The 16,210-nt window shown below is 38.9% G+C and overlaps 1 protein-coding gene across 2 annotated transcripts in view; it reads left to right on the forward strand.

Annotated features, from left to right (window-relative positions):
- cdh11 (cadherin 11, type 2, OB-cadherin (osteoblast)) overlaps nt 1-13,747 on the forward strand; it is a 93,809-nt gene extending 80,062 nt beyond the window's left edge. For both annotated transcript variants that reach the window (XM_085296197.1, XM_085296198.1), the window contains 8 exons: nt 2,747-2,860; nt 2,977-3,116; nt 3,553-3,689; nt 5,525-5,646; nt 5,787-5,904; nt 8,931-9,182; nt 10,709-10,860; nt 11,167-13,747. In XM_085296197.1, coding sequence (XP_085152323.1) covers nt 2,747-2,860; nt 2,977-3,116; nt 3,553-3,689; nt 5,525-5,646; nt 5,787-5,904; nt 8,931-9,182; nt 10,709-10,860; nt 11,167-11,532 — 1,401 coding nt within the window. In that variant the 3' untranslated portion in view covers nt 11,533-13,747. The remainder of the gene's footprint in view (nt 1-2,746; nt 2,861-2,976; nt 3,117-3,552; nt 3,690-5,524; nt 5,647-5,786; nt 5,905-8,930; nt 9,183-10,708; nt 10,861-11,166) is intronic.
- The last annotated feature ends 2,463 nt before the right edge of the window (nt 13,748-16,210 follow it).

The following is a 16,210-nucleotide window of genomic DNA, read 5'->3' on the forward strand; positions in this document are numbered from 1 at the left end:
TGGCTGTCAAGGTCTTGTCAATGCTAATGCCAGTAACTGCCGTATTTGTATAATTTGTGGAATTATCCCACGAATAACAAGGTGCAGACCATGTAACCAGTTTATGTTTATGTTTTGGTGAGTGAAAGTCTTGTACTTTATTTTGTTACTTAGCACGAATTAGTGGTTGCATGTGTCTGTGAGTTCGACCCACACAGTTTATGAAGCTAGCTTAGCACCCAACCCTGTGATCAAAATTTGGTCACTTCTGGTTCCAACAGCCAATGCAATGGCAGCCAGACTGCTAATGTTGAGACTTTAACATTAGCAGTCTGGAGTCACTGTAGCTGTGCCAATCTCTTATATACAGTTTATGGCCTTGAGCTAATCACAGTTCCATGCCCATTTAAATGCTGTTTGTGTGCAAGGCCACTGACTGACATGAGCATCCTTTGTCACAGTTCCCTGTGTCTCTTGGAATAACAGCTTAATAGCCTGATGGTGATTTAAACTGAGCATTAGGACAAATGAGAGGTGCTCTCACCTTGCTAGCCTCACTTACACTCCTCTCAATCTGATGATGGCATCTCAGCTCAGGGTTTGTGTAGTAATTTTGTGTACGTGCACGTGCACATTTGAGATTATTGGGTCTTGATGCCTCTCGGGGGAAATCAATGCCTTTTGCCCCCCGAAGGCAGTGCCACGCAAAATTAAAGGCACTCATTTGCACACACAAGAGCACGCATGCAGACTCACACGTCAAGAGTAGCCTTCGCTAATCTCTATTCTCTCACTTTCTTCACAGACACACACACACACACACACAGGGATGAGCTTTAATCAGCTATTCTCTTTCAACTGTGTCCTGACGAAACCAGTCCACAGAATATTAAGAAGCTGTGTGTTTGCTTGTGTTTTCAAGAAGGCAATAGGAAGGGGGGACAGTATAGTGAAAATTATTATTATTATTATCATCTCACACTGATTACAAAAGTAGGGAGAGAATGAAAATACTGGATGTGGGGTAAAAAAAAGAGAGTGCACAAACGAGACTGTGAGAGTGTGACGCAAAAGGGAAAATGAAAGAACTGGGTCACATCTATTCTACTACTATTGTACCTATCATCACACTAAACACCTTCACTGACAACAGCAGTGGAATAGTACTGCAACTGAATGAGTGTGGAAGAATCCACTGAGAGAAGGTATTATCTACCTGCCTCCATGTTGGATCACAGACCGCACTTTGGATTTTATCCCTTCAGTGCGATATTAGATTCGGCAATGTACCCGTGATAAGTTGGACTGCCTGCCTTCAACACACAGCAAAGGATAATCATTTCGATCAGCAGCTTAAATCCGTAATATTTACTTTCGGTAGACTTGTTTAGCATCCAGTTTGTCAACCTCATAAATCTCTAGTAGCTTCTCTCTGCTTTTAACGGTTCACACTGTGCTTATGAGCCCTCTCTCCCACTGGGATTTCATTAAGTGTTGGTAGCCTGAAAATGAAAAGATCAAGCTTGCTCCTGGGACTTTGCCAGTTTAACGTCCCCATACCAGCTGGAAAAATAGTAGCGAGGGAAAGTGGTTATTATCTGGGTTTATAATATAGCAATGATACCCAGAAGAGTGTTACTACTATGATTATGGCTACGACGGGGCTGCAGATGAAGTCACAGCAAAGTGCTGTTGGCAACACACGAATCCTCGTAATAATAGCAGCGAAAACCTCTTGGGTATCACAGCTTTTATACAATGCTTGCCAACACATTTGTTGACTCCAAAGTTTCCCCTGCAGTAGCATATAGCCTGTACATCAGAAAAGGAGTCAGTAGGATGGAGAGGAAAATTCATTAGATGCATACCATGAGGCTGACTGTTTGGATGAGGGTCATGGCTTTATAATTGATGTGCTAATTATTTAATGACTGAATGGAAATGTGATGAGAGGAAAATGTACGCTTTGGACATTGAGCATAATACCTCAAAGCACACACTCAAATCAATTCAAAATCGAAGCTATTAAAAGTGAGTGGGTTTTCTACCAATACTCAGTAAGTGAGCTGAAGCTGAGTTCAATAAGAGCGTATTAAATCTAAGGGTTTTACATCGGCTTGCCAGTGGTATTGTAAATCAATGACAGTGACTTTAAATGGTAAAGTAAGGCTTAATTTACCTCTCTCTATCTGAAGGATGGATATTTAGATGATATTATTATAGATAAAATAATCTAACTGTCACCTGCCTGCTGTTCTTTTGGTCTTAGATTGAAGCTTCATCTCCTGCTTTCCATTCCCTTTATCATGTGGTGTCCCAAAATCCCAAACCTAATCCCAGCTCATTAAAGGCAGACAGGTATTGTTTTCATCTGGCGATAAAAAAAAAAAAAAAAAGCCAGGAAAGAAACAACCCAATGATTCATTCTGGTCCCAAAATAATCATATCATATGCTATATCATGGATAACAAACCATCTGGAAATTAAAGTTGGTATTTGGATTACTTTTACTTTTGTTGGTCCGTGATAGTTGTAGTACTGCAACTAACGTGTCTGCTGTTATTCGTGCAGCAACAGCTCCCCCTATCACAAGGCCTTAAAAGTGCACAGTGCGCACATACGCTTCACAAAGCAAATGATGTAATGTGTGTTTTCCTGCAGATAAAACTAATTAAAAGACAAAAAAAGAAAAGAAGGTTTCAAGTGTTTACAGTTAAAAACAGGAGGGGGCTGTTTTAATAGCTTCTATTTCCTTTCCTTTTCTCAGATGGTGGACTTTGAGACAAAAAGGTCATACACTCTGAAGGTGGAAGGATCCAACCCTCACATTGACCCCCAGTTCCTTGCCTGGGGCCCTTACAAAGATGAAGCCACAATAAAGGTACAGATAAAAACAACAAATATATGACACGAGTTTGAGACTTAAAAAAAAAAAAAAGACAAATATCAGAGAAACTCCCTTACAGGTTGTTGCTTATTGTGTGTTTATGCTCGTAGATATCAGTGGAGGATGCAGATGAGCCTCCTGTCTTTATAGCTTCAAGTTACACTTTTGAGGTCGAGGAGAATGCCCCTCCAGGCACTCCGGTGGGGCGAGTTCATGCTAAGGACACTGATGTTGCCAACAATCCTGTCAGGTAACAGAGATGTTCACGCTATAAAAACACACAAACACATTAATTAAGACAGGCTTGTGGCAGTGAAAGAAACTGCCTTTTCACTGTGGAACATCACAAAAATAAAACAAAAACTTTCAGCCTTCATTCAGCCACACTGAGCAAACAATATGACTCACATCAGCCTAACATCATATGATGTTAGGCTGTAGAATATTTTATTTAATATTATCTATTAAAGATGTTTTCAACAGAGCAAGGATGCAAAATAAGACAAAGGCATAACAAGACTCATTTTGTAAAAATGGATTTAGACTATTAGACTCTCAAAATAGTACAAAACGAAAACACTGCATGCTATATGTATTTCGTATTGTAGTATATATGTATTTTGTTTTTAATCTATTAGTTCGTATGTGTAATGCCGATAACTCATGAGTCCTAACTTTCTGTATAGGTACATGATCCCTCGGTACACAGATGTAGAGCAGTTCTTCAGTATAAACGCAGAAGATGGCATGATAACCACAACAAAACCACTGGACAGAGAAACACAGCCCTGGCATAATATATCTGTGTCAGCTACAGAGATTGGTATGTATGCACTCTGAAATACAAGACAACTGGGACTGATTCTGATGTGTGGTAAATGAGTCCCTATAGATCTGTTAAATATGGCCTACACAGACACACTTCTATTTATCATTATATGCATAGCAAAAGTTAATATATATACAGTTTGGACTCATAGACCCTTATGATACAATTGAATGTGAAGTGAAACAACACCTAAGTGCAAATTTTATTTTATTTTCAGCCATTCTGGGAGTTAATGAGCTTCTCCCTGTGTTTGAACTTAGCCTTTGTGTCATTTCTGTTACTGAAACCACACACGCTGATGTAGTATGAGAAGAAAAAGTCAAACAAGAACAAACAGATGGAAAATTCCCAGATAGCCACCAGGCTGTACATTTGCTGGCATCCGAAGCCCGGGCTGTCGTCCTGTGGTGCTGGATACACTCCATGACATCTTATGTACAGACTTTAAGTGGATTCAAGCTGCGGGCTGTAATTTTTTTCTCCTCTTGGTGGGACTAAAGTTAACCCTTTTGCTATGTTTGTCAGCAGCAAAAAGCCTAAATCTTGATGAACTAATTACATGTCTGGAATCAGAGGGGGTGAACTGACTTCACGCTTTACAGCTGAGACTTAGTGGTATCATTCTGATAAGTGTACCCATCTATAACTCAGTGGAATGTGTCTAATGTTAGTGTATGCAACTAGCCAGAAATGAAAACTAAGATCTGCTACACTGAGCTGGCTTTTGATAAATGTTAATTGTATAAGGGGGCAAAGAACAAGTAGAGAAAAAAGGCAACAACAAGACTTTAACTATTATTATTATACCTAAACTGTTTTCCTTAATTTTAATTGTTTTTTTTAAATGAGCTTATTTTTTAGTTTACTTTACATGAAAATTAGAATTTTGGTGAAAACTCCACAGAAATGAAAAGAGAAGTAAATACAGTTAAAGCACCGCTATAACTTTTAATTATGAGCTCCACCCTAACAGTCTACTGTAGTGCATACGTGGGGAAGAAACAGGGGAGATGCCAGTCAACCCACAGGCCCTCTGGAGCTTTCCCTCCCTGGCTTTATCCCCAACAACCCTCCCTCAAGCCACAGAGGCCCCACCCTGGTATTCTGTGGTTGGGGCTCAAACTAGCAGAGTGCTGCGTGGTTTCCCTGTGGTGTGCTAGACGCCAGACGGACAGATGGAAACGGACTTGCCGCCCACAATGCTAGGACCATTGCAGGCTATGCTAACCACATACAGACCCTGGGAAGCTAAATAAATGCCTAGTAATGACAGGGTAGTGGAAAATCACACTGACTAAAATTGCAAATATGCAAGGCAGTACAGCACTGAAATGGATGGGTTTTCTTTTTTAAAGATGAAAAGCAAGAAAAGTGCACTCCATCTTTCTGAGTTAATATTCTGGATGTTGTATTTTTTGTGTCTATTTTGGCTGTTTAGACATTCTGTCTGCATCACTTTTTTTTTTCTTCATTTAATCTTCAGCAGGCATAACTTGACATTTCTGGGAGCTGCAACTAAATGAGTGCCATTCTGTTTGAGTGTATTTTTTTTTGATGTCTCAGAAACTCGTCTATAATTTTTGCAAATCAAAATAATAAATAGCTGGCTGAGTGGCTGACTGATTGACAGGCAATTTAGATGAAAAATATTCACAGTCTTTCCATTCACTCGATGCCAAATGCGGATTACAATACAGACACACAGACAATCACAAATAATTCACATAAAAATGACATTGTGGCTTTAGTAACTTTAACACTGCTTCGAATTTTTATATGGAGCAAAATACTGATGATTTTGCACTGCACTGTGTGTACTATACATGCAGGGGGCCATCACCAAGACACCAAAGTGCGGGTTAACATCAAAGTGAAAGATGTTAATGACAACCCTCCAGAGTTCGCGACCAACAATGAGGTCCTCATGTGTGAAACTGTCGCACCGGGAAAGGTGAGGCTTTCTGTGTGAGATGATAAATTTTTTTTAAAATGCACGTGTTTGGTGGGATGATGGTGAAGCTAAATGTATCCAGAAACAGTATTTACATTCATTTGTTTCCTTCCAATTGCATTTTAATTTGTTTGTATTAGGTCATCGAAACATTGAGCGCAGTGGACAAGGATGAGATGGCTTACAGGCAACACTTCACATTCAACCTTGCTCCAGAAGTTGCTCATAACCATAACTTTTCCCTCAAAGACAACAGAGGTAGATGACCTTTAAAATATTTTCTCCATCCCTTCCAATTCTTCGCTTCCCCCCCCCTGCTTTTTGATTGTTTCCCCTTTCTCTTTCCATTCTTTTCTTTAGCCAGTCTAACCGTTTCTTCATCTGCTGTCTCCTTCTCGCTCTCTCTCCCCCTTTCACTCAGATTAGATCAAAGCATAACCAGATGGAGGCTTACAGTACCTTGTAGAAATCAGCAGGTGCTCTGAATTTCACACGCACATGAATGCACACATGTCCTGCGGGCTGTATTAATTGCAGTGGGGTCTCTGTCCGTCTGTACATACATCTTTGGGGGCCAGCTGATTGAATTAAGTTTTGTTAGTTCTGGGAGCAAGATGAAAAAAAAGGAAAAGAGAACGAGGTAATCCGGAGAACACTACTATAGATTTAAGCCACATGATACTGAAAAAAAAGCTTGTTTCAATAAACTGCAATATGGAAAATACAGGTATTTTAGGTGGATGAGTAAAATTACATTTTAAGAATAAATCACTCCAAAATAATTGGAGAGACTATAGTACATATGTAAAGACCTTTATTTAATCCCATAACAACCTTTATTACATTAAACACTGGAGAAGTTCAAGTGTTTCTTCAGTTCAATTCAATTCATAAAGCACCAAATCACAACAGCAGCCACTGGAGGTGCTTTATAGAAGTAAGGTAAGGTAGGAGACCCTAGAATAATACAGAAAACTCCAACCATCACATGGCCCCCTGTGAGCAAGCACTTGAAGACAATGGGAAGGAAAAACGTATTTTTAACAGGAAGAACAACAGGCAGAACCAGGCTCAGAGAGGAGCAGCCATCTGCTTTGACATGTTGAGGGTCATGGAAGGAAGACAGGTCAAAAAGAAAAACACGCTGTGAAAGAGACTGATAATAACTATTAATTTAATGCAGAGTGGTGTATAAACACATATTTATGAAAAGGGTGAGTGGACAAGAAACACTGAGTGCAACCAAGAGAGAATTCAGGGTCACCTGATCCAGCCTTAACTATATACTTTATCAAAAAGAAAAGTTTTAACACTAATCTTGAAAGTAGAGTCTCCCAAATCCAGACTGCAAGCTGATTCCACAGAAGTGGAACCTGAAATATCAAGGCTCTGCCTTCCATTCTACTTTGAAATATCTCAGGAACCACAAGTAAACCAGAAGTTTATTTTTCATTTGAGGTATCCGTCTCATTTCCTCAGGAAAGGGGCTGTTTCTTCCATCAGCACTGCTCTATGTAGTAGTACATAGAATTCCACTGTAAGGTGGAGGCTCACCGCAGACCTGTAATGTGTAGCCTTTAATCAGCCTCCTCACTGAATAGAGTAGGGGTGGGATGCACAAACGGACCCACTCTGAATGGCTGTGGGAAAGCAGAAAGAGTGGAGAAGAGAGAGGACAGGCGAAATGCACCCCGTGCATTTCTTGCATTCTCAAACTAACCGAGCCCGAGTCCAATCTAAACTCACCTCACAGACCCATACATTTCTTTTCAACTAAATGTTCCTTTTCTGTGATTTTTTCCTGTTCTTCACTCATTTCGCCAGCTGCACAGAGAAATCAAGAGTCGTAGCATGCGTTTTAGTTTTCCTTCCTTTTCACTGCTGAAATTACATATTGACCAGCCCTATTATTTATGGAAGAAGATGTGAAATACTGAAGTACAAAGCAATAACAAGTGGAAATGTGATATGTGTTGAACTAAGATTTATATTATCAGAAGTCTAGGTGTGTTCTTAAAATGAGCAGCTTGAAATGTGTGCGATTTCTATCATTGAAGAACACTGCAAAAGGGTGACCTTTTCAGTACCACACGGTAACAGAAACGCAGACAGACAGAAAAGAGTCCAGAGCCTCTCAGAGGACTGAGAAGCACGCACCTGCACACTGCATCACACATACAACTTTCAGACAGTGGCTGTGTTGGCAGGAGGCAACAAATGACATCAGTAACAGAAAGATGTTTCTATCGGGGAGTGGGGTTTGGAGTAACTTTCATAGCTTTTGGCTAGAAGTTATGAACCTTTTTTTTAATCTTCCTTTTCTTTTTCCTGTAATGTACTGGAAGTGACATGTAACATGTTTTTTTGCATGACTCAAAGATTTTATATTGTAAATCTACAGTAAAGCTTACAGTGAGTCACCATTTGACTTCTTTGTAAACTCTCTGGAAATGTTAAGAGATTTCACGGAAGTATAATTCTTAGATTGTCGTTACACCTGATCACACGTAAAGAACAACTGGGAAGCATGAAAAGAGAAAAAAAATGATGAATTTAGGAACAATCTGCATAACCTGTAGGTTTTTAGGAAACACAAAGCAAAATGGAAAAATAAAGGTGGATTATTAAAAATGACATGCAGTGATAAAAAAAAAAATAGAACAGAGCTTGAAAAAAATTGCTGTCTGTCCTAAATTTTGTAGGTTTTAGGGTTAAATTCATACTAAATTTAACCTCCAAGAGGAGATCTGTCTGCATTTTATACCTTATTATTATACATCAGTAGTTTGTACATTTTTAACCTGTATGGCTTTGTTATGTATTTTAATATACAAGTTAGACACTGTTTTTCCTGCGATATAGCCTCTGAAATGCCTCATATTGTGTAATCCTCTGTTGGTAATAAAATATAAATGCGAAAGAATGGCATGGGAGGGATGGAAAAAAGGCAGACAAAAGAGGGTACAAAGGCAGAGCCAGCAAGTTGGTGTCGTAACAGCAATAACTGGTCTTTGATTACTTTTGAACTGATGAATGGACCCACTATTAAATATAAATCTAATGTCATCAAAGTCACACCTCATTGGCTGCTGTGTTAGGGCAGCAATAGTTGTGTGTGTGGACAATGCTAAAGAAGAAAAATGTGTGCAAAGGTGGATTATGTGAGTTTTTGCACATAAAAGCCAAAACATTCAGCAGCATGTGTTTTTTATAGTCCTTTGGAAGTTGAACAACCTTCCATCATTTCATCACATTCACCACCTTATTTCTCTCTCCATCTACAGACAGCACAGCCAGTATTTATGTGCTCCGTAAAGGATTCAGTCGTCTCACCCAGGATGTTTACTACCTTCCCATCGAGATAAACGACAACGGTATTCCCGCTATGAGCAGCACCAACACCCTGACCATCAGAGTCTGCTCCTGTGACAGCAAAGACACAATTCTGTCTTGTAATGTGGAGCCCTACGTCCTTCCTGCTGGTCTTAGCACTGGAGCCCTGATAGCTATACTGGCTTGTATTGTCATTCTGCTTGGTAAGGAACAAAATTCTTAATTCTTGAGGGGGGATTACTAAAATATATGACATTTATTCATTCCTGGATCAAATTTTAGGGAGGCCACTCTAAAATTGCATAGGGTGTGTTTATAGACTGAGCCATTTAACGGCAAACCTTTCTAGTAATACCAAAAAGGTTGACATTTACTTTACACTGAGGTGAAACATCAGCAATTGACTCAGGCCGCCTCCTATTTTTGACTCCTCATTCAAACTGTGCTGCATCGTTTGATCTTCTTAAGAGTAGAGGTCAAGGAATCACTTATGTATAAGCACTTACAGAATCACTCTCATACCCCATCCATGCATAATCACTTAGTGTGGGTTCGCACATTGTACTTGGAAATGTTGCAATAGCAGGGCTTGACATTTACTTTCATCTCCAAGGACCACAGGTGCCCCACACTGAAAAATTTGGGAGTACATGAAGAACTTTAGTAGTGCAGTAAAAAATAAAAATGTATCCATTAAAGTAAGATCAATTATTCACAGCCAAATTATTAAATTAATTTGAACTGTTTTTAATATGTAACTATTTATATAAAAAGAAACTGTACAAAAAATATTAACATTTGACTTTTAATGTTTTTTAGCCTTTTCCAGAGGTTTCTGGAGAGTTTAGGAGGCAAAGCCACAGGGATGCGTTTGTAGGGTTTTTTCATAGTCAGGGTGTACCTATTAGGTGGATGGAAGAGCTTGAAAGTACCACTTTTGTCAGTGTTTAAGCCTGCTGAAAAGGTAGTTTGGTAAAGGCTTTTTTTTAGCCGCTAAGGTTTTGATTGTGCTTACAAGTAACAAGCGCAGCAACTAAAAAAAAAAAAAAAAAAAAAGAACAGTATCTTTCACTTCAATTGGTCTCCATTGCCGCCTCTTTGCTGCCTACTGTATGTGTCAGACAGAAAAGCTGCAGCTCAATCATAAGAGAGCAGCGATAGTCGCTGTTGTATTGTTATCCTTTATGCGCAGGATACATATATATATATATATATATATATATATATATATATATATATATATATACACATACACACACTGTCTGCTTGGGTTGAAATTTTTTTTATTACAACACACATGCACACAAGACAGTTCTTTAGAGTACACACACACACACACACACACACACACACACACACACACACACACAGAAACACATCTATTTTTAGCCTTATATCTCATCATAAATATGCTTTCAAAACAGAAAATCTTTCACAAGCCATTAGCTGATTCTTCAACCTTAATTTACACTGCATTTTACACAGAGTACAACACATTTGAAAACCTTTGACGAGTTTGACATGTTGATGACAATTTAGAATTAAAATGGCATGCGTGTATAACATAATACAATAATGATATGAATTAAAATGTCCAAGGTGCAACCTCCCACAGTGCACACTAATTATCCACGATTAACTTGTCTACTACCTGTAATCATGAAGGTTTTTGTAAAATGTTTTTTAAATGGAAATATAAACCCTTGCATTTTTGTTTTCTATTTGGCAGCAATAGTAGTGTTGTTTGTTGCACTGAGGCGTCAGAAGAAAGAGCCACTGATAGTTTTCGAGGAGGAAGACATCCGGGAGAATATTATCACTTATGATGACGAGGGAGGCGGTGAGGAGGACACAGAGGCTTTCGACATTGCCACACTGCAGGTAAGGGTGAGAGGACGAGTGGCAATAACCATCTTGGTATTAAAGATAAAAGTCTATGGGGAAAAGAGGAAATTGAGGGTCTGCTGCTTCAGCCTCAGGCAGGTCAAAAGCAATCTGTGACTGTCAGTTTCTGCTTATGCATATAAACATTACACTAAAAACCTACAAGTACTTAAGGTGGAATATTAACCAGATTTATCTGCCAGCAGATAAATACAATTCTTACGTTTGTTCATTCTCTGCAATATACATCTGTAAGCTTATAATTGACGGTAGTGTCCTTTCTCTCTTTCTCTGACTTTTCAGAACCCAGATGGTGCCAACGGTTTCCTGCCAAGAAAGGATATCAAACCAGAACTTCAGTATCCTATCAGGCCCGGCATTGGCCGTCCTGCAGCCAACAGCGTTGATGTGGATGACTTCATCAAGACTCGAATTGCAGAAGCTGACAGTGACCCGACTGCACCTCCTTACGACTCCATTCAGATCTACGGCTATGAAGGCAGAGGATCATTGGCCGGGTCATTGAGTTCCCTCGAGTCTGTCACAACAGAGTCCGACTTGGATTATGACTATCTGCAGAGTTGGGGGCCGAGGTTTAAGAAGCTGGCAGATTTGTACGGGACCAAAGACTGCTCCATTAATGATGCTGATGATGGTGAAGACTCTTAACAGTGGTCTCACTGAGTGGACGCCTCCCCGATTTCTGATTTCTTGATTCCATGAGGATTTGTTAACTGAGGGTTAACACTCCCCAGTTCCCAACTGTTACCAACTACCAACTGATCAGTTCATGCCAATTAGTCAACAAACGTTAACAGCTCCCCCTTCCATGGCAACGCTCCAGTCCTCCAAAATGATTTGTCAATGGACACATTGTGAACACCTGGACATGAAACACTCCCGGTTTTCCCAAATCTTCCTTGTCCTTTCTGTGTCTCTTTCCCTCCTTCTATTTCTACAGACTTGAACATTGCAGGGCTTGGAGATTTGCTATGTCAGCAATTTGTCTGTTTGGGAGTAATTTGATGGAAAAAATGTTGCTGTATGGTCAAAATGACTTGCTTTTAGCAAAATGTTTAGTTTATTAGAGGTTCTATATACTTTTGTGGACTGGATTCACATTCTTCTTTTATGGTTGTTGAGGGAAATTTTATTCCCTTGAAAGGTTTCTGCGTGGAGTACATCCCCTTTGTTGATCTCTCAAAGACAAAGAGGAAGGGAGAGAAATAAATTAAAGGAAGAGCTTGTTTGGATTCCAGCAACTGCCTGATGTTATTAAATAGAAATAAAATGTACAGATGTGTTAGTAGGGTCAAAAATCAAATGGAATGATTTTGCCGACGTGTCGTGTGTGCCGAATTCAGCAGGTACTGTCGTTTTGATGGCATGACCGACTCTGGGTTGTTGATACTGTGAAGATGCTCACAGCATCTTCACAGTATGGTGGCCTTATAATAAATAAACAACAACTCCAGGGGTAAAAACACAACAAGAGTAAGGAGTAAGAGAATGCTATCTTCAGTAGCTACACAAAGACAAAGGAACACACAAGGACTGAAAATGCTACACAGATACAATTTTTCTACTCTCAAAAAGAGACAGACTCAACAAGGATTCAATTTTCAAACTGTGGATGATTCTTTGTTTTCATTCTTCACTGCAGAGAAGACCTGAAAAGAAAAAGCTGCCCTTCTCCATGCCCTCGCCCTGTGTCCCCATTCCTCACGACAACAATCACTCCCCATACCGAGTCTACCAACGAATGATCACTTCCTCATTTGGAGTCCACTGATGATGATCAGTCACAATGAGTACAAACCTGTGAGCTCTAAAAATCGCCTTAAACTTAATAGACACTCTTGCAACGCAGTGCATTCTCTTTTTTTTTTCTCCTTTTGTTTCTTTTTGTAACTTGAGACGTATATTCAGAAAGCAAACTATTCTCCATGTTAGGTGTGTACAGAGCAACGTGCTGACGTGATATATCACTTTGAGGATCCAACCTGCGCCCCGCACAGTCTTTAGATGGGATGTACTGAGTCTGCCAGCACAGTAAATGTAGATTGGTAAAATGTGCATTGTGTCTTTTTCCAGTACCGTGCACGGCATGTTGGCGGCAACATCTGTTGTATCAACATGTGTTGCTATATAGAGATAACAACACTGGAAAATAACATAAGTATGTTTTCAGAACCACATTTGCTGAGGCTGAAACCAAAACATCCTTTTTAAATGTGTAGGTTCTTGGTCAATCTCTTTTTTTAATGTTATTATATTATTATGATTATTATTGTTGTTTTCTATTCTTATTGTTATCATTATTATAACTGTTCTTTTACTGGCTGCAGCTACATGGGAAGAAATTTTGGTTTAACTCTTTGCAGCTCAGATTTACTATCTGTACAGTTGCCTAAACGTGGAGAGACTACACGGTATTCTAGTCTCATTTTTAGGCGGCCGTAAGAAATGTACTGCTTAAAGTTAAACAGACTTGGTTTATGCCTGTGTCCATACAACCTCTCATTTCTTTCATTTTTGTTTCTCTTTTCATTGTTTGGCATTTCTTTGTTCTTTCTCCCTGTTCAAGAGGAAAACTAGCAATCTGTGTTTGTTGCAGTGAGAGAACGCCTCGTTTTTATTCTCTGTCAAGTTTTATGGTACCAATTTGTACAATTTTAAAAGTTCTTATTTTAGTATACATGCAGAATATTCCAGTATTACAACAAAAACGTGTTAAGAAGATAAAGATTAAAAAAAAATGTTACAGCATCACACTTATATTTTCTGAACATTGTACTGTTGCTTTACTATGTGCTTCAATCTCCGAAGCAAAAAAAAAGAAAAAAAAAACCTTTGAAATAAATGCTCTTTTTATAAAATGATACTGGACTGTGTTTGGGAGTCAACTTTGTGTTCACTTTGGAAACTGCAGTCCTTTCTTTTTTTTTTAAATTAGGAACATGTAGTCTTCTAAATATGTATATATAAAAACAAAATCACATTTTATGTTTGGACCCACTCAGTTTGAGTCAAATGCACAAAACTCATTATTTCTATGCTTAAAAGAAAATAAATGAAGTCATAATTGTAAGCTACTCATCATATTAAAAACATATCTTCAGACCAACTTCAGTTCTATTTCAGTAAAATCCTAATAAAGACATACCTAAAGCTGGCTCAACTTTTGCTACTGACCTACAAACAGATGTAGTTGATACTAAACCACAGAGCTGAAAAACACACTGCCACAAACATAAGTTCTTCTGTTATTTTAACTTTATGACTTGAGAGTAATAACATGGTAACAACTCTCTAACAATGCACTTAAGCACAATGGTGCTTGGAGCCCAACACTTGGACCTCATTCATTATTATCAGGAATTGATTAGTATCACCCATTGGTTACTGAACCCCATCCTAAAACTTAAAGCAGTGCATTCTAGCCTTTGCCAGATTAAGGTCAGATTTACTAAACAGAGCAAATTAGCATGAAGTCCCAAACACACTAATGGGAATGTAAAGTCCTGTCATGGGACCTACTAACAACGCACTAATTTATAAACACAGACATGGCCAGCTCATTTCAAAAACGACCATTGTAGACAGCCGAGAGCACCCCTGATTAGCGGCTCAAAAATGACCTGACCAAGGAACGAGCAATCTGTTTATCAAAACAACATAGTACAAGTATAGATTTTGCATGCATGGCAATACAGATCAATGTGACACCACTGAAGGGAACAGATAAAAGCCAAAGTCTTCAATTGGACAATGAGGGATACTGTCTGTGGCCTTGGACCATGGGGTGCTACTCTCTGTATAACTCTGACAGCTCCATATTTTTCCAAAGAAAGGTAAACATTTAAGGTCTTATCATGACCAGTGTTCAATGTAATGAAGTTACTGCTATAATCCTACATTTACACTGTGCACATTGTTCTTCCTTTTTATTTTTGTTTTTCTCCAACAGCAGTTTACGCGCACTGATACTCATTTAAGTCAACGAGAAGAATTTGACTCGCAGCCATTTTAATGGGGAACTATTCTCCCTCGCCCAGCAACACTCCACATAAACTTTTGTTCTTTTATGACACTGAGGACTAGAAATATGCAAGGCACAGCTCTAATCATTTAGGCTTAGGACTCAGTAAAGAACTACAGGACAAAGACAAAATTATGGCACCCCACTAAGAGCTCCGAGCCATCCACCCACTGCAATTATGTGCTCATTCTGATAACGTCTTGCTCCAGGAATTATCACAGCTACAGCAGGCCCAAAAAACATGCTTTAGCATACACTGTGTAATAAAGTGTTACCAAAAAAAAAAAAAAAAAATCAGTTTCATTTAAAAACTCACCTTCATAACAAACACATGTACATTCTTCTCAGCAAAGATGACTGTGACCAAACCTTTCAGTTCAAGTTTAGTGTGCACACAGACAGCAAATCTGGCCCTTGGTCTTTTAAAACTGCATGTGATATGTGCAGGACAGATCGGAGCATGGAACAGAGTTCATACAATAGTGAATAGTCGCTTGCCCTTAGAGACGCTTGCCCTCACATATGAACTTGTTTTATCTACCTTTTTTACTATAATAGGAAACATAAATTACAAGATGAACTTTATTTTAAATCAAACACAACCTTTGGAAAGACAGTACTGTATTTATTCACAATCAAAATCAAATGGCAAGCACACATGCAAACACATACACTCAAAATATACAGACAAACATAGAGAGAATTCATTCACCAGCTCCAAAGGGAGCACCACTGGGAAAGGTCAGGCAGCACTTTGGATGAGCAACAATGGAGAGGGCATACTGTGAAAACAGAGAGAGGCACAAGGATGACACAAAGGAAGATGAGAATTAAAAGCAAGGAAATAGATCAGGGAATGACAAGGGTGGAACGGAAAGGTCTGGTGCAGAAATGTTATACCTTAGCTGTTGCAGATGCAGTTTTGTTATCGATATCTGTTTAGACTAGACGAAGAGAACCGACATTTACATTTAGAAAACCAATAAGAGATGTTTTCATATTTTGCAGAAAAATACTAAAAATATTGATTTGTTATAACTGATGGATACTGAGCTGAGGGCACATAGGGAGCTCCATGTATGAAGGCAACTGCTTCAAAATTTTTTCCAGAAAAGAGACAAACTCAAAGATAAGGACTATCAAGTTTAGCTGGTTAAAGCAAGAAAGAACAGCAAACGAGCTAAATGTGCCCTTTGTCAAGCATGTAATCAGATATGTTAGAAGTTTAAATAACCAGAAGAAGAACAGCATATCATCGCCCTATGTAGCTTCATACACAAATACATTTAGTAGTATGTGTGCAGT

Source organism: Mchenga conophoros, linkage group LG13 (assembly GCF_057382185.1).
Source record: "Mchenga conophoros isolate Kocher_MC1m ecotype Shallow Benthic linkage group LG13, M_conophoros_male_GT1.1, whole genome shotgun sequence".
NCBI lineage: Eukaryota > Metazoa > Chordata > Actinopteri > Cichliformes > Cichlidae > Mchenga > Mchenga conophoros.